This window comes from Humulus lupulus, chromosome 7, assembly GCF_963169125.1.
Source record: "Humulus lupulus chromosome 7, drHumLupu1.1, whole genome shotgun sequence".
NCBI classification, from domain to species: Eukaryota; Viridiplantae; Streptophyta; class Magnoliopsida; order Rosales; family Cannabaceae; genus Humulus; species Humulus lupulus.
Genome location: NC_084799.1, coordinates 208,802,973 through 208,829,205, shown reverse-complemented (window position 1 = coordinate 208,829,205; position 26,233 = coordinate 208,802,973). Strand labels below are relative to the sequence as shown.

The following is a 26,233-nucleotide window of genomic DNA, read 5'->3' as shown; positions in this document are numbered from 1 at the left end:
ACCCTATAAATCAACAAAAAAATGGGCAGCATCTCCCTTATACTAATTACGTAGCCATCTGTAAACAGTTTAAAAAACAATTCAAACAACAAACAATAATTTTCTTCCTTATATCTCCACATCATACAAAAATTTCACATAACCTACTTCACTAATACATATAAGTTCCTAACCTCCCCATATCACCACAACACATAATATGTATCTCATGACCTACTTCACTATGGATGAATATTTAGGATATTCAAACTCCTCTAACAATAGTATATTATTATTATTATTATTATTATTATTATAATAAAACAATAAATAAGAGACAGATACCAATTTATAAAAGGATCCACAAGAAAATGTTCTAAATGAAAAGACTCCAAAATTTACTCCTATTTATTTTCTCCAAAAAAGAAAACAAAATTAGTAAAAAAAAATTTATAACACATATAACATATACATATACACCACACACACATATATATATATTTATATACTTATACATACACGCACACACATGTATATATTTATATACTTATATACATATATATATAAACATACAAAAAAATATATAAAAACATACACAAACATATAAATATATATCGATCTCTACTTAAATATTTATATATAAACAAATATACATTTATTCACGCACATATAAACATATATATAAATATATAATTTTATAAACATACATATACACAGTACATATAAACACACAACCACACATATGTATATTTATTTATATACATATACACATATATACATACATATAAACACATATATATATATAATTAAAAAAACAAACATATGTCTATTTATAAAAACATATATGTATATATAAACTAAAAAAATAAAAAAATAAAAACATATATATATACACTGCAGAGGTGGCTTCGAGGTGGCGCGTGGTGGCTACAGGGTGGTTCCGGGGTGGCGCGGTGACGGGGTGGCTTCGGGGTGGGTGGTGCAGCGATGGGGCATGTGGCCTCGGGGAGAGAGAGAGAGAGAGGAAGACCGTGGGAGAGAGGGGGGAGGGGGGAGGACGGGGCTGCTCGGGGTGGCTCTAGGGACGTGATGTGGGCGGGAGATAGTGGGGGGGACGAGGCGGCTCCGAGGAGGCGCTGCGGGTGGGTCGGGGCTGCTCAGTGTGGCTCATCAGCGACGGGGTCGGTGGCTAGGGAGGTGCTACGGGTGGGTTGGGGCCTAGGGAAGTGGCGACTAAGAAAATGGGCTTGGGAGAAATGAAGAAGAAGGACTGAGAAGGGGCTTATTGTGGGGATTATTAGCAGCGACACGTGTCCCCGCTAATAGTCGTTGCTGATGTTTTTTAAACACGTGGCAATTATTAGTGGCGACACATGTCGCTGCTAATAATCAATTGAAAAATTCTGGTGAGGAAATTCCCCCGTCTTTTTTTTGTGTATTTTTTAATTTATTTTCACCGCTAATATAAAATAATCGCCGCTAATAATGTTGTAAATTAAAAAAAAAATCATTGTGATATCAGCGCGCGAACATGCTTTGTTGCCACTGATATTGGCATTATTAAGTCACCGCTAATACTGTCACCACTAAATGACAATAATCATCAACTCTTCCAAGAGAAAAAAGAATGAAGGGAGTAACCCCAAGGTCGAGGGAGGAAAGAAAAAGAAGGAGGAGAGATATTTCTCTGTGTACAGAGTGTACACCGAGCTCAACGAGTCTCGAGAGAACATATACCTGGCTAATGAAAACCAGGTCCCCTTCAGGCGTCCAGACCCAATGAGGAATCAAAAGTCCAAAAGGGACTCCAGCAAATATTGTAAATTTCACAGAGACACCGGGCATACGACTGATGAAGGACGATAGTTGAAAAATGAGATCGAAGGATTGATCTCGAGAGGTTATTTCAGACAATATGTCAAGAACTAGAATACTAATCAAGCGTCCGCGAGCCAGAGAGCAGCTGCGCCACAACCCACACAAAACAACAATTCCCGAGCTAGGGAAGAAGATAGGCCCCCTCCAATTGATGGAGAAGATGTGATAACCATCTCGGGAGGGCCTCATCCCGCGGGTATGGGCAAAAATGCCCAAAAAAGATACGTTAACGAGCTAAAAACTGGGGACGGGTCTCCTTATGAACCCGAACCTAGAGCTCCAAAAAATCAAAGAATTAAATCCCAGCCAATAACCTTCACTGAGGACTATGCATCTCATGTCCAGTTTCCTCACCATGACCCATTGGTCATCACTCTCCAACTTGCAAATAAGAGAGTTCACCGGGTTCTCATAGACAATGGGAGCTCAGTCAACATTCTCTATAAGGCAACCCTAGAAAAGATGGGACTCTCCCTTCGCGACCTGAAAGCATGTGCGACTACACTATACGGCTTTTCAGGAGAAGGAACCGCCTGCATGGGATCCATCGAACTCCCCGTGACCTTGGGAGACTACCCAGTCTCAACAACCAAGATGATGGAGTTCGTAGTAGTAGATCTACCTTCAGCCTAGAATGTGCTGCTCGGGAGACCCGCTCTGGTTGGGCTGGGGGCAGTCTCGTCCGTAAGGCATCTGGCCATTAAGTTCCCGACCCCTAGTGGCATCGGGACGTTGAAGGGAGATCAGTTAGCTGGAAGGGAATGCTACAACATCTCCTTAAGAGGAAAGAAACAGACGAGCGCACAAGCACTCGTCATTGTTCAGAATAAAGACGGGACGGTCTTGGAGATTGATGAAGAAATCGATCCAAGGGTTGAGGAGAAGGTTGACCTCGAACCCTTAGAAGGGCTCGAAGAGATTCAGCTCGAAGAGTCCGATCCCTCGAAAAAGGTAAAGGTTGGAAAACACCTCCAGGAAGAAACCAAATAGCAGCTAATTTGCTTTTTGAAGAGAAACCAAGATGTCTTCGCATGGTCACATTCGGACATGGTAGGAATAAGTCCGAACATAGCAAGCCACGCGCTAAATATTGATAAAAGCTTCCCTCCGAAGCAACAAAAGCGAAGACAGCTGGATGATGACAGAAAGAAGGCGCTGAAGGAGGAGGTCGACAGGTTAAAAGCAAACTGATTCATTAGGGATGCTTTTTACCCTGACTGGGTAGCCAATCCGGTGTTGGTCCTGAAACCTAATGGGACGTGGCGAACCTATATCGACTATTCGGACCTCAACAAAGCTTGCCTGAAGGACTGTTTTCCCTTACCGAGGATTGATCAGCTTGTGGATGCCACGGCGGGGCATGGACTGATGTCATTCATGGATGCCTATTCTGGATATAACCAGATTCCCATGCATGCCCCCGACCAGGAACATACGAGCTTCATAACGGATAAGAGGCTATACTGTTATAATGTCATGCCATTCGGGCTCAAAATGCTGGGGCCACATACCAGCGGCTCGTGAATATGATGTTTTCAGAGCAAATAGGGAACAACATGGAAGTTTATGTTGATGACATGCTAGTCAAGTCTCAACTTAACGATAACCATGTTGACGACCTCAAAGAATGCTTTGGCGTGCTCCGAAAGTATAACCTGAAACTAAATCCTCAGAAGTGCACCTTCGGGGTATCATCAAGAAAATTCCTGGGCTTTATTGTAAACGCTCGTGGAATAGAAGCCAACCCTGACAAGATCCAGGCCCTGATCGACATGCCCTCACCTCGAAGACACAAGGATGTCAAAAGTTTGACCGGTAGGACGGCGGCACTAAGTAGGTTTATATCGAAATCTACAAACCGATGTCTTCCATTTTTCAACCTTTTGAGGGAAGGCAAGAAATTTGAATGGACGGAGGAGTGCGAGCTGGCCTTCCAGGAGCTTAAAAAGCACCTCGCAGAACCCCCCATCTTATCAAAACCTATTACGGGAGAAGTACTGTACTTATATCTTTCCACCAGCGAACACGCAACAAGTGCAGTGCTCATGCGAGAAGAAGAAAAGGTTCAGAGACCCATCTATTACATCAACAAAAGGTTACTGGGGGCAGAGTCGAGAAACCCATTAATGGAAAAGCTGGCTGTCAGCTTAATTCATTCATCTCGTAAACTTTGACCCTACTTTCAGGAGCACCCCATCCATGTGTTGACTGATCAACCACTTAGGCAAGTCCTGTCTAAACTGGAGGCTTCAGGTCGACTTCTTAAATGGGCGGTTGAACTCGGACAATTCGAGATCACCTACCACCCGAGGACGACCATTAGGGCACAGGCATTTGCAGACTTTATAGTGGAATTTGCTGGCATGACCAACGATGAAGTTATAACCCTGGCCCACGAGCTGTGGAAAATTTACGTCGATGGTTCATCTAACGAAAATGGATCAGGGGCAGGGGTCATTTTGAATACCCCCGCAGGGAGCAAATTTCATTTTGCCTTAAGATTCAACTTCAAGGCATCGAATAACGAGGCCGAATACGAGACTTTACTGGCGGGACTTCGTATAGCCAAAGAGCTCAAAGCTAAAGCAATACATTGCTACAGCGACTCCCAGCTTGTGGTTAATCAAATCTTGGGAGAATACCAGGCTCGTGGCACAAAGATGGCAGCTTACTTAGAGAAGGAAAAATCCGTATTGGAACATTTCGAGTTTTATGCGATCGAACAGGTTCCCCGAGAGAAAAACTCAAATGCAGATGCCTTAGCTCGGCTCGCTACTTCCGCCGAGAATGATGAGCTAAAAGTTGTGCCCATTGAACACCTCTCGGCACCTAGCATTAACGAGCCGAAAGAGGAAGACGTGTGTATGATTGAGTCCGAGCCTACCTGGATGACCCCGATAGTCGAATATCTCGAGACCGGAGTCCCCCCAAAAGATCGGAACCAGGCTCGAAAGTTAATGTATCAACTTCCCTGTTACACCATTTTGGACTGAAAGCTGTATAGAAGGGGATATTCCATGCCATTACTTTGGTGCGTGACTCCACCCGAAGCAAAGAAGATCATTGAAGAAATTCATGAAGGGTTCTGTGGAGACCATACTGGGGGGCATAGCCTGTCCAAGAAAATCATACGCAAGGTTATTTCTAGCCTACCATTAAATCAGATTCTTTCGAGTACGTAAAGAAATGCGATAAATGCCAGAGATTCGCCACGATTCCTCGAGCTCCACCATCCGAGCTGACCATGATGACTTCCCCATGGCCATTCGCGGTATGGGGAATCGACCTCATAGGCTCTCTCCGAACTGGCAAGGGCGGTGTGAAGTATGATGTAGTTGCCGTAGATTACTTCACAAAGTGGACAGAGGCTGAACCATTGGCAACGATAACCTCCAAAAAGGTTCTTGACTTCGTAGTAAAGAACATCATATGCCGATATGGGATGCCGAGGAAAATTGTATCCGACAACGGAACCCAGTTCGATAGCGACTTGTTCACCAACTTTTGCGAGAAGAATGGAATAATAAAGAGTTTTTCATCAGTAGCTCATCCTCAGGCGAATGGCCAGGTCGAAGCTATAAACAAAACTCTCAAGAGTTCGCTAAAGAAAAAGTTGGAGGAAGCAAAGGGACGATGGCCCGAAGAGTTGCCCCAAGTCCTATGGGGATATAGGACTACAGCTCGAACATCAACAGGACATACCCCATTCTCTATAGCATACGGTTGTGAAGCTATGTTTCCTATCGAGGTCGAAATCTCAACGATGCGAACTCACATTTATGACCAAAGCTCGAACCACACTCAGCTTGAAGAAACCCTAGACTTGATCGAAGAAAGAAGAAACAAAGCTCAGTTGAGGAATGCGGCTTACCAGCAACGAGCTACCAGGTACTTCAACAAGAGGGTTCGAGATCGAAAGTTCGGTGTGGGAGATCTGGTGCTAAGGCGTGTATTTTTGGCAACACGAGATCCAACAGCTGGAGTGCTCGGGCCAAATTGGGAAGGACCTTACCAGATAGAATCAGTCATCCGGCCCAGCGTTTATAAGCTAGCGAGATTGGATGGGAGCCTGGTACCGCGAGCATGGAATGGTGAACACCTAAGACCTTACTACCAATAGTATAGGAAAGATTTTGCCTGTAACCATGTCTGTTTATCTGTACTGTTTTGTCTACTTTTGGATTTCATCAAATAGAGATCTATTTCGTTCAATATGTTATGTCTTTCTTTATTTTTGCAATCTCTCTTAATTTAATAACCTATGGTCACACTCATAGGATATTAAGGGGGCATCATTGGTATATATACCATCAGCTTGAAATATAAAATAACATACACGAAATGCATGCAAGCGTTTGGAGATAACCAAATGCGCCAGTTGGGACGGTTTGGATATAACCAAGCTGTCAAAAACGTACAAGTGTTTGGATGTAACCAAATGCGCGAGCTAGGGTAATTTGGATATAACCAAATTATTAAAAACATATAAGTGTATGGATTACAAACCAATCACAACCTTAAAAGGTTTCACTACTACAATTTGGACATCAGTCATCGCCCATGAGAGGTCGGTTCCGCTTAAACCGACTTAACACATGTTCATAAGTCGGTTTATACAGAACCGACTTATCATGTATGTCAAAGGTAAGCATGAGATGTCGGTTGCGTGGGAACCGACCTACCATGTGGACATGGTAGGTCGGTTCTGTGTGAACCGACCTTCCATGCTTGTAGAAGACATAATAGGTCGGTTCCTGCAAAGCCGACCTACCATGTTGTCATGGTAAGTCAGTTCTATGTGGACCGACCTACCATGTACTACCTTGGTGACATGGTAGGTCGCTACTATGTGAACCGACTTATCATATCACATTATAAGAATTTTAAAATATATTAATTTATTTAAACTATAAATATATATATGTGTGTAAGCTATTAGTGTATGAAATAAATGTAAGAAATTTATATTTATTAATATTACATTATAATGTTTTGAAGTATAGATAATAAATAAATGGATTAAATAAAATTAATATATTTTAAAATTTTAATAATGTAAAAATAAATTACACTATCTTTAATAATATATTTGTATAATGAGATAGAATCGAACTAACATGTCCTTTAAAAAAATATTTAAGACACTATTCTTTTATCAAATTTTTATTTATTTATTTTAAATTATAAATGTTATTAAATTAAAATATTTTTTATTTATAAAATATAATTATATTGTAATTTTAACAAATATAAATTTTACATTATTTAAATTTTAAATATATTAATTTATTTAAACAATACAAATATATAATTATTTAAGTATGAAATAAGTATAAAACAATATACTTATTAATATTACATATATTATAATTTTTTAAATATAAATAAATTAATAAATTATTTGTAATTAAAACAAATAAATTTAATTTTTTATAAACAAGAAAATATTTTAATTTAATAGTATTTATTAATTAAAATAAAAAAACTTTATAAAATAATTTAGAGTATCTCTTTAATAATTTTTTAGATGACATGGTAGGTCGGTTGTGTGGGAAATGACTTCTCATGTGACATGGTAGGTCGGTTGTGTGGGAACAGACCCACCATGTCATTATAAAAATATATTATTAAAGATACTTTAATTTTTTTTTAGATTATTGGAATTTTAAAATATATTAATTTATTTAAAAAATACATATATATATGTATATAATTTATTTGGGTGTGGAATAAGTATTAAAAAAATATATACTTATTAATATTATATATATTATAATTTTTGAAATATTAATAAATTATTAATAATTAAAAAAATTAATTTAATTTTTATAAATAAGAAAATATTTTAATTTAATAGTATATATAATGTAAAATAAAAAAACTTTATAAAATAATTTAGAGTATCTCTTTAATAATTTTTTAGATGACATGATAGGTCGGTTGTGTGGGAAATGACTTCTCATGTGACATGGTAGGTCGGTTGTGTGGGAAATGACTTCTCATGTGACATGGCAGGTCGGTTGTGTGGGAACAGACTTATCATATAAGCATCATAGAATAAATTAAAATTTTAATTAAATTATACATTTAAAAATTAAATTGAATAAATACATATTTATAAATATTAGAAAAAATTAAATTAAATAAGTTGGAGATTTATAATTTTAAAATAAAATATCAATATATTAAAATTATATATTTTTTAATTTTAACATCATAGGTCGGTTCTAGAGCAGATTTATCTTGTTGCATCATAGGTCGGTTGCTAATGGACTCTCTTACCATGTTAAAATTAGGGCACATACAATAAAAGCCTAAATAAATTTGAAGTACCCGCGCACAATTATCTTCTTCACTGTACACCTCGCGTGAGAGTCTTCTTCTTCATTCCGCCAGCGACCCAAACGACAGCAGCTCTCCCTCCTCAACTCCGATCACGACAGCGACATCCTCCTTCCATCGTTCACCAGCGGTCTCTGGTCAGGTAAGTCGTTTAACACAAGTCTATTTAATATATATATATCGGGGTAGATCTCTGGGTGTTGATGAAGAACAGATTGTCCAGATGAGGCCTTCCCTCACATCAAGATCGTCTTCCAATATTCCTGATGAGAAACCATGAACTTAAAAATAATATGTAGTAATAAAATTATATTTATTTATAAAAAATGAAAAAACAATTATGATGCGAAAGAGAAGGAAAAGTAGTAAAGAATTAGTTGTGCAAAGTTGTCAATTCAGTATGTACGCAATGTTGACTATTCTTTCTGCTAATGGCTCAGCATCTATGATAGACATTTGTGCTGACTATGACAAAGTCAGAGGGTTTCTGGCAAGGTCCCTACTCCCTTTCTTGACTCAAGAAATCAATGAGAAAAATGATTTTCTTTTTATTTTTAATTTTTAATTTGTATTTATGTTTATTTAATCACAATAATATTAATTTTGTTTTCTTGCAGGGTCTGTTTAAGATTCTATCTCTGACATGGACAGTTGAGCTTGATGAAGATCATAGATCTGAAAATTTTGGTATAGGAACATTGTTGAATGTTTTATTGGCTGATTCAGAAATTGGCAAGGCTTTTGGTGGAGTTGAACAGATACTAGTAGCTGCTACACCTATTAAGGTGACATTTTTTCAAATGACTTCTGTTTTTGTTTTCAAAAATTTAAAAATAAAAAAAAGTTGGAAGTTTTCACAACAGTTGCTGAACTTATAACGAAACCATATACAATATATATATATAGATAGGAGAAATATTGGCAGAATTAATTGATAGTGATATACCCCCTTTAACTTCACATCATCAAGATCTTATGTTGAAAAATAATCAGTGTGATAAAGGGTAAGGCATTATTATTAGAGCAACGTCAGATTACAATAGTAATTTGAATGCTTTATATTTAGATTAACATAGGGCCCATATATGAGAAAACAAAACAAAATATTGAGACTAATTTAAAATCACTTAAAGCACTATTATCGAAAATTGTAAATTTAACTAAACTGATGGTAGTTTCAAAGCTATATATCATAAAGGAGATCCCTTCTGTAACAAAAGTTACTTTTTTCAATAGAAAAGATTTTATAGAATTCAGAGTAGAACTTTTGGTTTGGATAATATGGAAATAACAAAACAAGATGACAAAACCAACTTTGAAATTGCTGAAAGAAGAATCACTTTGAAATTGCTGGTTTGTCTTTGATGATATATAGTTAGAAGCTTATGAGCTCATATAGATATAGCAATCAATTAGACTTCATCTTTTTGTTTTCATTCTTCTCTGTTTTACTCTCACTACTTTAAAGATGGTATCAATGTAGACAATAATACCATATTCTTTCCTCTAGGACCATTTCTTAATCACTTTCTAATAGTACAGAATGGGAATTGAAAATAACTACATAATCTCTTAGTTCTACATGTATAAACTTTGTCGTTAATCAATGTAGATAAACTACCATATTATCACCTCTGATAAAATCCTTCAGAGGCTTTGTTTTACAAATCATAGTGTAAAATAGAGGAAAATGAATGAAATGAGAAGTTTTATTATTGATTGATGAAGAATATTACAAAGAGATGTATATATTGCTACATCATGTAACAAATAGTAATCAAAAGTAATAAAACTAACTAATTGAAAGCTAAGACTAACAACTAGCTGAAGTCACTTGGATTTTAAAGGAATTGTAGATCACCCAAAGTAGAGTTCCTAAGATGTGGGATGACAATCTTAGCTTTCTTTTTATATATAATAGATTATATATATATACAGTCTGACGATACTTAACTAATGTATCATTAATCGTAATGTTCCTGCAGGCTCTAGTTAATTATTTTTCTTGATTATTGTTAATTGCAAGAGGTACGTATGTTCTTTTATTAGAGGAGTTTGAATATCTTAAATATTCATCCATAGTGAAGTAGGTTATGAGATTAAAATTGTGTGTTGCGGTGATAATGGAAGATTGAGAACTTGTGTGTTTTAGTGAAGTAGGTTATGAGAAATTTATTTGTGTGCTGTGGAGATATAAGGAAGAAACTTATTGTGTGTTATTTGAATTGTTTGATTCTTTGTTGACAGATGGTTAGGTCACTATTATAAGGAAAATGTTGCTCGAATTCATCTAGAATTATGGTTTTTTTTCTTATATTTAAATTATGTTGTGCTTGCATTGTTCTTCTTTGATTGGTATTGGGAAGCTCTGTCAAAATTTAAGTTAAAAAGATAGTATATTAATGGGAATATGACAACGTTAAAAATTTGTTATGGGAATTTTCTACATGCAGGAGGATTTTAGTCGAATTTTAGGGAAACCTCTGTCGAATTTTTTTCTAGGAAATGGACAAGAGTTTGATAACAAAGGACATGCTTTCAAAAGAGTATGAAGAGGGAGTTGACAACTTTATTTTCCTCGTCAACCATTACAATCAGTACAATGTGGATTCTATGTTATGAGGATGATGAAAGACTTCGTGACAAAGGAGTTTTCAATGCGATGGCTAACTAGTAACGTAAGTGAAAATATTCATTATTAAAGTTCTAGCTTTAACTCAAGATTAAGTATATTAATTCAACTCATGCAATGAATTATTTTTAGTGTGGCGGGAAGAACTCTTACACAAAGGATGAGATCAACGAAGTGCGTGAAGAATGGGCACAATGCGTCATGAATTTGATTAGTACTACATAGGTCTAGTCACTTTTGTTAACTTAGACTTTTAAGGAGATACACTTACAATGTTAACTTAGACTTTCTTGAAGATATACATACTTTTGTTGTCTAACTATAGTTTACAATGCTTATATGAGTAATTTTGTAATTAACTTTAGACTCGTTATTTTGGATACTTAGTTCAAATTCTAGTATTTTATATTACTATGATATCTATTTTGTTTTGTTCGGTTTGTTTGTATAAAAAGCAAGATTTGTTTTGGGTATAATACACTTTTTAATAAAAAAAACACCATTGGATGTCTACACCATAAGTCGGTGGGGAACCAACTTATCATGTTTTACACCAGAGGTCGGTGTGCCACACTGACCTACCATGATTTTCACCAAAGGTCGGTTTCTGACCGACCTACCATGTCTTACACCAGAGGTCGGTATATAACCGACCTACCATGTCTTACACCAGAGGTCGGTGTGCAACCGACCTACCATGTCTTACACCATAGGTCGGTTTGGCGCCAACTGACCTACCGTGTTTTTACATCATAAGTCGCTGCATGGGAAGTCGGTTCCTAACCGACTTATGAACTTTCAGAAGTCGGTTTTTAACCGACTTATCATGTAATTTTTGTAGTAGTGTTTGGAGCAAACCAGCTAGAACTAATCGACGATAAGTTGGAACCTAAACCTACTTCGAGATAAGTCGAGATCGAGGCTGGAGTATCTTATAGAAAAATAGTTTCGAACTCATAACTTTGGAGAAATAACCGAGGACGAGAAAAAGTAACTAAACAATAAGATATAACTAAACCGTTTGTGTTACACACCATACAAGTACCTTCGGGTTCATGGTTAAAGTAATATCCGATCTTGATGAATAACAAGATCGGAAGCGGATAATTCGAGCAAACGATGCATGAATGCATTGGGCCTCGAGCCTAAAATCCAAACTATGTTTGTACGAATAAATAAACATACGCGGTTCTTTAGTATAAAATGTGCAAAATATTTCAAACCAAGAAATGTAAAGCATATGTAGAAATTGTATCAGCCCTACGGGCATAAATTAAAGCAGTTACAAAAAGAAAAGGACGCAGCCCCGAGGTGAGGTTTAGGAAGGAGCAGCTTCCTTGGCCTTCTCAGCATCAGCGGCACTAGACCCCTCAGGACGAATAGCATGACTATCCTTCTAAGCAGCTCCCTGAGCAGCCTCCCGAGTAGCCTCATCCGCCTCAAGTCGGGCATTCCACCGCTCTACAAACTTCGCCTCAAGAGGTCCTAGGAAGCTGGTGTCGAGGTCGACATTATCGACCCAGATTTTGTACATGGCTTGGTCGATCGCTTTTTCCTTCTTCTCTTTGAACTCATTAAGGAGGTAGGCCTTCTCATTTTCCATTATCTCGAAAGTGGCAGCTTTCTCCTCCTCGAGTTTGGCATTAGCCTTCTCCAGCTCCGCAAGACGAGTCTTCACCTTTTCAAGCTCGGCCTTCGAGTCTTTGAGTTCATTAGCCGTTTTAAGCTGGAGATCCCTCGACTCTTGGGCCAGCGACATGCTCGTGTGCACCTCATTGGTCAGCCTATAATTAAGCTGTGCCGAGACGACAAGGGTCTGAAACACAAAGATTGAATTAGAGCACAAGCCAAGACATAAGCAGTAAGTTCAATACTCTTATCATAAAGAGTATTGTGACGCCCCACGTCACCATGGCTGCTTTCTGGAATGACGACTGACCCTACAAACCAAGACAAGTCTTTCCAGCGTGCTTTGTCCTCACTCGCACACTTCCTGGGAAAACTTCCCAGGAGGTCACCCATCCCTAGATTACTCCAGGCCAAGCACGCTTAACCATGGAGTTCTCAAGTGATGGGCTACCGAAAAGAAGATGCACCTTCCTGATATAGGTAGTACCCATCAATCCATTTAAGCCATCTTCAACTGTGTAGTCCCATACCTACACAGTCTTAGAATCATCACACTTGACCTTCCCCAAGCGGTGTGGGATTGCACAGCTTACCCGGTCTTTCCCCTTACGGATCACGGGATTCTGACTGTCACAAGTATTACAGTCTGGGGCTTTATGCACAAAATCCCAGTGGTCAGCGTCGAATCCTGAAAAACTCTGACCTACTCGAAAAAGGGCGTCCGAGCCAAGTACAGCTGCGTGGGTCCCAGCAGTACCATCAAGCATGAACTCTTCAACATGAGGCCGGGCTGACGGCATGAGTGCCTTGAAGATTGAGGGTTTCTTAGGAGGTCAGCCGATTGTTAGGAGAGTGGGGGACCTGGGCATTCGGATCCTCAGCTGGCGCGGTCGAGACAGATGCATCGACCTGGGCATTCGGATCCTCAGCTGTACTCGCAGCAGTTTGAGCCGTTGGGGTCTTCTCAGTGCGCCTGGGGACTTTAGATGGCCGATCTAATTTCCGCGAGCCTCTCGGGCGCTTACTCTTTTGAGCTCCCTCATCGCTGAAGAGCACAACGTCAAGGTTGGAATCCATAGCACCTGCACAGTACCAATCGAAGTTAAGCACAGTGCTAACAAACTTGGAAGATAAAAAAACAAACAAGTAGAGAAAGACCTAACTGGAACTCTCCCCTGAGCTTGAGCTCGGAGACCATGAAATTTCCCCATCTTCAGAGGAGGCGGGGGAGTACCTTCCCTATATGTGGATGTCAACCTCGAAAGGTCCCTATAATCATTGGTCCAGTATTGGACGGCTATTCCGTTCCATACCTCGTTCAGGATATACATAGTATCGTATTGCCCGAGCCAGCTATCGAACCTATGAACCCGCTCATCTACCCAAGTCCACACGTAAAAGTGGTTCCTATCGTCTTCGCACAGAACTAGCCTATCGGGTTTGTGCTTTAACAGAGTGGGGGACCACATTTTCGAGCTTAGAATGACTGTACCTTGATCATTTGAGACCGAGCTCGAGGCTTCGTCGTTGGCCTCGTTCCCTAACTGCGGGCTCTTTCGGCGAACTGGGGGCGGGAGCCTCACCTCCCTCCTTGGAGGGAGGATGCCTGTTGGCAGAGGCACGAGCTCCCAGGGGTCGTACTTTTTGTTGGACCAATCAGAGGTGGACTGGCCCTCTCCCAAGAGCCTGCAAGCTCGGAGCTTACCCTCATGCAAAAGATACGAAAGGGACCTCCTGCCGTAAGGAAGTTGGAGCAGAGTCTCTCTATGCTCCTTCATCACGTCAGTGGGAGTAGGACGGTGATAGTTGGTTGGAAAATAAAACACATTTCAACTAAGTACGAGCCTACAGACAAAAGTCTGAGCACAGAGATAAAGAAGGTTAGGGTACTTACGAATTCGTCTGAATGAATAGTATCGAGACGGGGATAGGCCATCTGTCCAGAAGAAGGCCTTCTTAAAATCAGGAGGATGGTTGGGAAGGTCCTCGAACACCTTTTTCTCCTTGGGGTAGCTCGAAAGATACTAGAAGCCGTCTCCTCCCCAAGCTCGGGAGGGATTGCTTTTCAAACAGAAGAGATACAGGATCTCCTTTGGTGAAGGTCCTTCCCACTTCAACTCGTGGTATAACGACCTCAGGGCAGACAGAACCCTGTAAGAATTAGTGTTGAGCTGGAATGGAGCCAACCCAGCAAAGTCCGTGAAGTCCTTGAAGAAAGACTTCAAAGGCAGTAACACTCCTGCCTTCATATGCTCCTGACTCCAAGCCGCATACCTCAGCTTGTTATCAGGATTCCCATCCCTTGGAGCATAGCAGCTCCGCTCGCTAGAAGTAGGAGGTCGACACCTTAAGGAGCCTAACAGCCTAAGACCGTGGAAGGCGAGGATATCAGTTATCTGGCCTAGCGAGGTAACCGAGCTTCATTAGTGCTCGGCCTCGAAGAACTCCCTCCTCGGTTGCGAGGTAGAGGGCTCCCCCATCAGTGAGAATTGGAGCTCTCCCGGGTTGTACGCGATGGTCACTTTTAACCTAGGGTCGAGGGGGATCGGCCTGGGCCCTGAATCAGATTCCGGATAAAGAGCCTCTCGAAGGGTTCTCCTCTTCTTTTCTATGACCTCGACGATTTGGCGGCGATAGTGAGATCGGGTTTCTTCCTGTTCGCGCGCGAGATCGTATTCGCGAATCAGACGTTGGTTCCAAGCAAACAACGATTCTGGGCTCGAATTTTTTGGCGAATACGGAATTGCCAGCAGCGACCCCCATCGTCTTTCCAGATTCTGTGACATCTAGTGAGAAAGAGAAAATGGTGAGGGCCATGCATGCAAGGATTCAAGAATTACGAGCTTGGCAAGACAAACTCGGAGAGTGCTTGGGTACAAAACGAGCTTGATACTAGAAACCTGATTGAGAGTCGAAACGTGTATTCAACGAGAAAAGGGAGGGGAGCGGATCAAATTTTTTAGAATCCCGAAATATCAGGGAAAAAGGTGACGGTTATTCAGAAATGGTAGTCTTTGGTATCGTGCATTCTTTAAAACCAAGATTTTGTACCCGATATCTTGGTGTGCAAGATATGTCTTTTAAATTTTGAAAACCCAGAAAAAAGAGACCCTGTTCTACATCAAAACTGGATTTGGAACCAGTGACATAAACCTAACGTGGAGACTTAAACTTGAATGCCTATCGGCCAGAGCTTCCTAGCATGTCAAACTAAAAAATAAACCAGTACATTCCCAAAAATAAAAGAACAACACAGACAGAAACCGGCATAAAGGAAAACGAAAAGATCACCAGATACTTACACAATGATGGCGATTGCAGAGAAATCGTTGATTGAAGGAGAGGATGCAGGTATAACCTTACGGTCTCGAACAAACTGGTAGTCCTTTGTTTCTTTGGCTGGGAGAACATGCAAAAGCTCTCTGGGATGACTTCTGGTTTTGTCTCTTTTCTTTTTTCTCTGATGAGTGTAAAATGAGAGGAAGAAGATGCCCAGGGCCTTATATATAGATAGTAAAAAGTGGTAAAAAGGGATTAATCTGAGCCATTGGCCAGAATCCTTATAAAATCTGACAGCCAGGGACAAATGACATAATGGCACCGAAAAGGTGGCAGGCGAACGATCGTGGGCGAATTTCCAATGTACTTGAGTACCTTGGATGAGCAATACCCGACTGACACATGTCCACCCTCAAGTATGTGTGACGGTGCGGTTCCCGAAGAAAGTAGTTCAAAAGTTTCATTCTCATAAGGATTCGAACAAATACTTTTGAGGGGGAAAAATGTTACACCCAGATTTCGAGCCTTAAGAATTGTGATCTCGAAAGCTGGATTTGTCAGGAATGGGCTTGTAATGTCTGGAACACATGTCCGACACCTAGGCATTGAACCTACAAAGCAGAGGCAACCTCGAAGATGGTAGCCTCGAAATCCTCACAAGCCCGAAAGGCAGACATCGAAGTACGTCTGTTCTTGGATGACCTCGAATCAGGGGCTCCGAGCCTGACATAAGTATGAGCTCGAAGCCACATGATCTCGGGGAAAATGCTATAGCTCGAAAGTCAGTAAGAGACCTGGGTGGGCACGGCACTGGTAATGTAGATTGATAACTTTGAATATCCCAGTGAGTCATTTTGGAGAGACGCGGTCTACATTCATTATTGTAAATCCCCTATAATAAATGGGTATTTATTATTCAGTTATACGCCCCTGATCTTCAGGGGACGTTTCCTTGTATATAGGATTACAGGCTTTTAATGCCATTAAATTTATTTACATATACAGAATAACTTCCCGAAATGTGTGGGATAGTATTCTGAAATCTCCTCTATAAATAGAGGGATCATGCACCATTGAAAATGACCGAATTTTTGTGATCTTGAGATAAATTATGGAGAATTCATTCTTGAAAAATTTCCAAAAATCATCTTAAGTTCTAATAACAAAGAGTCGTGGACTAGGCAGAGTTAACTGCTGAACCACGTAAAAAATCTCATTTGTTTTATTGTATTTTTCTGGCCATAACTATTTATTGTTTTCGTGCTCTTGTTTCACTGTTGACGAAAAACGGCGTCAACATAATCTTTTACAATTAAATTAATTTTAATAATTATTAAGATTATGTTTAAAATTGCTTTTTTAATAATAAATTTATTAATTTTATTTAATCAGAACTAACAAATATATTTTTTTTTACATATTAGTTCAGCATTTATTAAATTACATATTTTACTTATGCTTTATTGAATAGTTTTATTAATTTACACAAAATTTCTAAGATTTTGTTAAAAGTTATTTAATTACTTTAGGATTTATTACTTATTTAATTAATATTCAATATTAATGTTTATTTTTATTAAAATTTGGTTGCATAATGTTATTATTAATTTTATCTAATCCTAATTAAAAATATATTATATTACTTATTAATTCACTATTTATTAAATTAAAATTTTTATTGAGTACTTTTAATTCTATAAAAATTTGGCAACAATAGGACTGTATTTTCCTGTATCCCAAAATTTAAAAACCTGCAAATAACACATAAAAAAAATATCTAGTCCCAGAACATACACAAAGCAATACAAATACATTGTAAACGACTATATAATTTATAATTATTAGTCTGAATTTTATTAATTTTCAATTTTATATTCAAAATATCATAATTCTACTAAAAAGTAACAAGAGCAGCAAAGCATCAATATTCAAAAAATCTAATTTTTTACTACTAATATAACAAAAAAAAATTAAGAACAACAACATACTAAATTTAGCACACAAAAATTAACACACATTTTTTAACCAAATCTTAAAAATGAACACTCGAATGTTATAATTCAAATCTAACTAAACTCAGATCTAATTTTTATTATTTCAAATATTCTAAATTAACACTCAAATATAACTAAACTAAAATCATATTTTTATTTAATTAACAATATAAATATATATATATATATCACCAATTGGAGGAGAAAAGATAAAAAATAGAAGAAAATCAAAACAATTACCAATAGAGTTGTTCTTATGGTTTTGTAAACACCACATACCAATTTAAAACCCTAAAAACAAACAGAACCACAACAAATATTTGGATTAAAAGTTATATAAAAAAATTGAATTTCAAAGAAAAAATAAAAATATACATTCAAATGTATCTCAATCCTCCCGAAGATGGCTGTAAACTTCAAATCGTCCACTGGAATGAGAAAATGGCCCCTAGAAAACCTTAAAACATAAAAACCCCAAAACAAAAAAATGGGTTAGAAAGTTATAGAAATATATATACATATATATAAATATATAACATAGAGAAATAAATATTACCTTCAGAAAAAGAGTAGAAAACTGAGTTTGTCAGGGATTTAGCACTTGGAAATGAGATTTTAGTGAGAGAGAGAGTCTGTCGAGAATGGGAAGAAGAAGGGGTCTGTTTGCTGGGTTTTTGTTAAGACCCTATACCGAGAACATGTTGTTCTCGGTATAGGAACTTAATAATTTCCCACCCCACGAACGTCTCCCGCCTTTGTCAAAATACATGTACCGAGGACATGTTCTCAATACAATATGATAGAGAAGGCGAATGGGAAACCATTTGGATACAAACAATATAATTCTTTAAAACATGATACATAAAACTTGTATGTACAAACAAGCAAGAAATTGGACAATTACGTTATTTCAAGAATCCGATATATAGCTAAATTATTAATTTGATATTATTGTTATATCTAAAACCAATAATTAATAATCATTCAAGAAGCCCAAACTGATGCTTTTATTCCTCATATCAAAACATTATTATTACAAATATGATATAGTAGGAAGATGATAAAAAGGGAAACATAATTATTGAAAATAGCATACAGTACGTACTGGGGGCATCAACAGATATTTATTATCATTCGGCCATGGCTGTGGCTGTGGCTACATTCAGCAAGAGTTTCATGTCGTCTTTCACTTCTGCAACCGTGGACACCTTGCGTTGACTATAGTCTTCATTTTGCAATGTAATTGTTTCTGGAAATTTTCCATCGTTTGATTTCTGGATTGCTATGGAAAGTTTGCTCCACTTACTCTCATAGCTGATAATATCACCTTTTGGGGGAAACTCTGATTGAAAGCCATGGAATTCCAGTTTCTGCTGAATATATTTGAATCTTGCAGCCTCTGAAACCATTTGGATAACAATTAGAAGACTCTCACGAAGATCTTTGGTAGGATTCTGGCTATCAAAACTTTTAAACTTTTCAAGGGATTCGTTTAATGGCTTGAATCCCAAGTTGGTTTCCTCTCTTAGTTTCGTTCCCAAGCTATTATAATTGGTTTCGAGATTAACATCAACCTTGTTTTTCTTAGGACATTGAGGGAAAAGCAGAGTCTTGGAATTGGGAGGAGCTTCTTTGAAGAAGTAGCAACGCTTTTCTGAGCCATCTACTTGATAGGCCACCACATATGCGTTGAGAGCTTCTATTGCAAATGTGATGGAGACACTTGGATTGTGAAGATTCACATACACAAACTGTTTGTCTCCCACCGCAGCGGATTTTGTTCGCAACACTGGGATGCCATGCTCCTCGGTTCCACTACGCAATTCTGTTCGAAGAGTTTGGATGAGCCTCTGGTATGATGACACAGTCAAATCTATTTGAGTGTTGAAACTCACAGTGTTGTAGCTTATTGATCCCATTTTCAAACTCACAGTGAGAGATGGCTGAGATGGTAAGAATAGGGAAGAAAGAAGGGGTGAAGGGAGTTAGAGATCTGCGTTTGCTATTTAATATAAATTAATTTGCTAAGAAACCTCTCAATTTTCGTATTCTTTGCAAACCAACCCCCATATATTTCTCAAATGTAAATTTGAGTACTAGGCATATAATACTAATTCATACACCCCTACATATAATACTGGCACTAGGACTATAAGTATATTGATCATTAATATTGTTTAAAGTTAAACAACTTATTATTTATAAGCAAAATGTTCATTATATTATTAGTTCACAAGTGCTAGAGATGACTATATTATTATTATTATTATTATTATTATTATTATTAGGGTTTTTGTTGGAGAAAATGCCCAATATTTTTGCACAATCCCACTTTTATTCCTAATATTTATTTTTGGAATTGAAAATACCCAAACCCACTAAAATTGTCTCTCTGTTATAGCCCACACATTAACACTGTTAAATAGTACTTACGTGGCATTGATGTGACTTGACATAAATGTGGTGTCATTGCCACTTCATTCCCATGTAATTATTTAAAATTTTAAAAAATTATAATAAAAAAATATATATTTAATTTTAAATAAGAATTAATTAATAAATTTAAAAATGACTAAGAAATTATAATTTATAATTAAAATCAGATAAAGTATTTCTACTATCTAATCTAAAATAACTTTTTAACTAATAAAAAAACTTAACCCTAAATAACTTTCTTCTCCTCTTATTCTTCATCTTCTCGCACAATGAGAGGTCTTCTTCTTCTTCCATAGTCAAAGGTCGGAGGAAGAGCTTCGTTGGGCTGGTTGCATCGGAGCTCAAGAGGCGAAGGGAAGGGTTGCGCAAGTGGTTGGGCTGCGCTGGGCTGATTCCATCAGAGGTAGACAACGGGACTAGCGAGGAACTGGGCTCCGCGAGTGGGCTTTTCTAGCCTGACTGCGTCAAAGGTTGGCGTCAGGGCTAGCAAGGGGATGGGGTGGCGATGATGCACTACAAGAAAAATGATTTTTAGGGGCGACATTATATATTAGGGGCTACTTAAAATCGCCACTAATAATGTCGTTATTAGCGGCAAAGCCACGTTTTTACTACTAATATCATCTCGGTCATTTTTTTAATATGGAACATTATTAGCGTTGACTTTTGTAATATTAAGTCGTCCCTAATAAGTTTGTAATTTTTCAGAAAAAAACGTGGGAATTTTCCTACCTAATTTTTTTTCTCAACTATTAGCGGCAACACTTGTCGCCGCAAATAGTCGCCACAAAATTAAAAAAAAAATTATTAGGAACGAAACACGTCGTCGCTAATAGTGAGCCCGATAACACGATCCCTCGACTTTTTCTCCTTCATTTTCTTTTCTGCAACAAAAGAACCCAGCCCCTCTCTCCTCGATCTCTCTGACCACAGCCCCTCTCTTCGACCACCTTCCTTAGACCTGCCCTCTCTTTCTCCGATTTCTCCTCTCTCTCTCCTTTCTTTGTCCTCTCTCTCTTATCTCTCCGACCGTCCACTCTATGACATTGCCGCTGCCACCACCACCACGCCCCGGCCACTACCATATATAGATATATATATTTTATTTTTCAGTTTATATTTATTATTTTTTTAATATTAATGACTGTTTTATTTAATATAAATATTTGTTTTTATTTAAATATATATGTATATGTATGTATTTATATATGTTAGTTAGTTTTAATTTTGATTTTTTTTGTTTGCCGTGTGTACCTACATATGTGTATATATGTGGTCGTGTATGTATGTGTGGATATATGTGATCGTGTGTGTATATGGGTGGTCGTGTGTATATATATAGAAATATATATATATGTGATCGTGTGTATATGGGTGGTCGTGTGTATATATATAGATATATATATGTGTGTGAATAGTTCACCTGTAGAAGCCATAATTTTATGATTAAAATGTACAAACAAATAGGGAGAGTAAACTTTTAGCTCAAAAAGCTTGTTCAATTGATGAAAATATTGAAAGTGATTTTGTGTTTTTATAGGTGCCAATTCTTGTTTAAGAGTTCAATAATAATAATAATAATTTGGTGGAGTATAAAACTAGTTTGAACTATTATTAAATGTGCATCTATGTGAGTTTGGTTAGTAAATTTTGTTGTGTTTTAACTTCTCAACTTTAAGACAATATTACATGTTTTTATATATAAATATTGATTTTTTTTCCGTGTTTATCAATTTTTCTGAAGTGGAACTTAGGTCTGTGTCTATCGATTAGAGTGTCTTTCTTGGCTCAATATGTGTATTCATTTTAATTAAAAGTTTTGTATATGTGTATTCATTTCAATTAAAAAATTTGTATATGTTTTTTAATATGTGAACTTGAATCTTGTTAGTGGTGTTAGAGCACTAAATTAAACAATAGATCAAATTAATTAATAATAACTCACTATTAAATTAAAAAATTAGATAAGTAATTGTTATTCTTGTTTTCTTCTGGGACACGTGGCATGATATAATAGGTCTATGGGCTCCTTCAAAGAGATCTAGGCTCATCTTGAGCCCGATAAACAAGAAAGAAGAATGTCCTGATAGCCCAATCATCAATGAGCCCAACAACGTTCAATGAGTGCGACTATAACCAGGGAACTGGGACGAAGATGCAAGTCTGACGCATCTTCCCGGTCCCAACCTACCCATATCCTCCAGGATGCTAGTAGAGGTAGCAGGCTCACTAGTCTGGGAATAGGCCTTGTCAAGAATGAACCTAAGTCCTAGTGAAGATTTTGGTAAAATTATTTTTTTAAAAAAAATTAATTTAATCATTTTTAATTTTGTAGTATAATTGTATACTACATAAAATAATATGATAAAGGCTCACAACCCTTAGAGATATGTCTTTTTTTTATTATTATATTAATAAAATATAACATAATCAGAAATAGATATCAGAAGCATTTTTACGTTATTTGCCAAGAAAAAAAAATAGATAATTTTCTCTCGATTGTGAAAAATGTATTCTTCTGTATCCTACAAAAAAAACATAGACATACGTGTACATATATTGATCAAATGAATGCAACTCCTCTTTATTGATCAATTAAAGTTATGCGTTAGTTGCACAATCTGCAACACGAAGGTTAGCTATTTCATCATATATTAATATTTAAAGTTAAACAGTTTATTAATCAAAGTAATATTAGCTCAGTTAAACTAACCATATAGTCCCAAAAACAGAGAGACGACTATTTATTTATTTTTATTAGTATTAGTAGGTTTTTTTTTTTTTTTTTTTTTGATGAATTAGTATTAGTAGGTTTAAAAGGAAATGACGTAACTAGGCAATTGGCACAAGTCATCATTATAAAAATGTATGTATGTGCGTGAAATAAATGTCACCTTCCAAGAACGTGCTCAACTAATAAACTATATATATTAATTTTAATAAGACAATAATTCATTTATGAAAATTATTTTTTGTATTTTGAACTATTTTATAAATTATCTTTAAAACCTTATAATTGACTTGTCTTATTTATAGAAGACTTAGGTGAAATTCTCTTCCCACATGATGATGATGACTTATAAAGAATTTCCAGAGCTTCGGTATAATTATATATGAGAGAATACGCCATGAACATAGTAGGTAGTAGGTGTACATTAGTATATTGATCATTAATATTGTTTAAAGCTAAACAACTTATTATTATTTATAAGCAAAATATTGACTATATTATTAGTTCACAAGGGCTAGAGTCGACTATATTATTATTATTTAAAAAGGAAATGACGAAAGTGGGCAGTGGCATATCATTTCACTTTAAAAATGTATGTACATATTACGTAATGCCACATTATTGCATTAGAAAAAATCAAACAAACAAGTGAACAACGTACTCAACTTATAATAAGCTATTCAGATATATATTTAAAATTTTAATTTTTTTTTTTTTTTGACTTCCAAAGCTACCTTCAATTCATTGTGTAGTAAATAAAGACCTGTATATTATCTTCTTATTACAACTTGTTATATTAAACCATTAAAAATGGTGAAAATACAACACCCTTCGACACCAAATCATATATATATATACCTGTTATACTTTTGTTTTTTGTTTTTCATTTATGATGTTTGAAAAATAGTAATTATAAAGGATGATGAAAAGAACTAATTGCATTTTTGTTCTCACAAAACACAAAGCAAACTACCAAGCGCTAACAGAAGGGGTCTGGTCACCTAAGACATATTCTTTTCAACTCCAATTCATTTAAGAAGGTTGTAGTTCCCTAACAGAGACATGTGTTCGTGTCTATTGACTATTTTATGCATGTTTGTTCAACACACATGACGGCTGACAGAGTCTTCATTCATCAAAATACAATTATATTTGTCTTATTAAAAAATTGTAATGTATATTTTATAGGTCATGCCCAATAGCTTAGGCCCCGCCTCCGTTCTTGTATGAATAATCCTTTTATAATGTAAAAGCGAAGGAGGAATGTAGAACAACCAGTAACGTAAGTTCGCTTGAAACTATAGTTCTTCAAGCTTAAATATCAATAAAAGTGACTAATAGTTGACAAAGGTCATCTTTTTGGGGTCAAACCACTATACAATATGGTGTTATTTATTTATAATATCCCTATTCTTGAATCCACACCCTTACGTTCTCAAATTGACGAAAAATGGTGTCAGCAGTTTAGTGCTTTCATTAAGATAGCAAATTCAAGAGGACGAATTTTAACTTGATGAAGTCTACAAATAAAGACTTTGAAATCATTTCTTGCAAACCACCAACATCGTCAAGAGCTTGATCAGTCCACTTGTTCATTTGAACCTAGGCCATTTGCAGTGCAATTGCAAATTGTAAACAAACACCATATCCGTCCAAGCCAAATAGCATATCTATATGAAAAATAATTTCACATGGATCACGATAGTTCAAGAAAAGATCCACCTATGGTAGTGACTTGTTGAAGCAGTAAACAATGATCAATCGATTATTTGTAGCCATTCGAGCCATCAAAATTCTTCTTCGAGCTGACCCATATGATTCATTCGAGCTTATCACCTTTTTACACGAGTCATCCGAGTAGTATTTGGTACCCATACCCCAGCTAGTCATTACTCTGAACGATTCGAGCCATAAAGGGAGTTCATCTCCGAACTAAACTACCGTTTGCAACCGAGTTGGGCACAAAGGTCATCTCCAAGACAGTAATCACTCGAGTTAAAACAATAACATAGAAATTTATGGTCTATATCATACTTGTGTAAAAAAAGTAGACAAGCAATTTTGTGGTTTTCGAGATGACATAAATGCCTAATTGAGAAGACTTGGTTTTCGAGATTCTGCCCGCTCAATAAAGCTCATGTTACACGAACAAGAAACGACGATTAGGCTTAGGACCATTTCAAGGTTGTCATAAAACCATGTTCGCACACACAAGGGACAATTCGAGTTAGGCAAAGATGGTTAGATCTGTTTGCTCAAAAGATTTGTTGGCTTGACTTAACCTTTTCATGAAACTTGTTCGCCCATGCATTCTTACAAGGGGCGAACAAGAATAAATGAGTACAACTCGAAGGATATTATGCTCAAACCATTTCGATGTCAACTTTGGATGGTTGGACCAAAAACTTACAAACAAAACTCGAAAGATTATGCTTGAACCATTTCGAGGTCAACTTTAGATGGTTAGATTAAAAGCTTATGATTCAATCCTTATATCAGTGCAGAGCCTACTTTACTATTTTCCGAACATAATTATCACTAAATCCAATATGCATGCATGAAGTAATTCTAACTCTATATAGATAAATGTTGCAGTAATAATAAATAAAATTAAAAATTACTCATCTCCAATATTACTCTTGAAATCACCACAAAGTCACCACCAAACTCGCCACTAAATCGACAGCCCTGGTTAAAAAGTCAAACAAAAAGAAATAAAAATTAGTTACACAATTAATAAACTAGTTATACATATTTACGAAACTACTAATAATTTATTTATATTTTATAGATGGACTAAACGGCTAGTGGGGACTGCACGGTAAACATGGAATGTATTAATTAACTTAGGTGTGTAAACATTTTATTAATCAAAATAATATTGGCTTAATTAAATTAACCTATAGTCCCCAAAACAGAGAGATGACTTTTTATTTATTTTTATTAGTGTTGACGCGGTTCTTCGCCAACAGGTAATTAAGAAAAGAAGAGAAAGGGATTAGTGCTTAAGTTGAACCGAAATAGATATATGATCTTAGAAAATGAAATGGTGACTCAAAATACGCTTTTTGAGTGGTTTAAAGGTTAAAATCATTCTACTCCACTAGTCAGTATTATTGCTATATACTGGATATTTGATTACAGGGTATTTCTTACACTCGAGAATCCAACCTCTATTAACTCCCAAGGTCTCCATATTTATAGGAGAATGCACCTGGGAGTTGGTAAGAAGGTCATCCCGTGACCTTCTTACCTATCATGTCAACTCTGTGACATTCATGATTAACTCCTAAACCTGACACATAAGTGTGGTCAAATCAATAGGTAAGGAGA

At 36.8% G+C, this 26,233-nt stretch overlaps 1 protein-coding gene and 1 long non-coding RNA gene across 4 annotated transcripts; one reads left to right on the top strand and one right to left on the bottom strand.

Moving 5' to 3' along the window:
- The first annotated feature begins 8,832 nt into the window (after positions 1–8,832).
- On the top strand, positions 8,833–11,217 carry LOC133790188 (uncharacterized). 3 transcript variants are annotated; one of them, XR_009873948.1, is made up of 4 exons: positions 8,837–8,984; positions 10,447–10,500; positions 10,653–10,877; positions 10,964–11,217. It is a non-coding gene; the product is annotated as an uncharacterized LOC133790188 (long non-coding RNA). The 3 variants fall into 3 exon arrangements; XR_009873949.1 differs by lacking the exon at positions 10,447–10,500 and adding an exon at positions 10,185–10,227; XR_009873947.1 differs by lacking the exon at positions 10,447–10,500 and having other exon boundaries at positions 8,833–8,984.
- A 7,646-nt stretch (positions 11,218–18,863) lies between these two features.
- Positions 18,864–19,652, bottom strand: LOC133792705 (ribosome-inactivating protein gelonin-like). The gene has a single exon (XM_062230607.1). The coding sequence runs from the start codon at positions 19,650–19,652 to the stop codon at positions 18,864–18,866; it is 789 nt and encodes a 262-aa protein (XP_062086591.1).
- Between the last annotated feature and the right edge of the window lie 6,581 nt (positions 19,653–26,233).

What these genes read in the sequence shown, in the direction of transcription:
- LOC133792705 (XM_062230607.1), bottom strand. Translation starts at nt 19,652, where the DNA reads ATGGGATCAATAAGCTACAACACTGTGAGTTTCAACACTCAAATAGAT.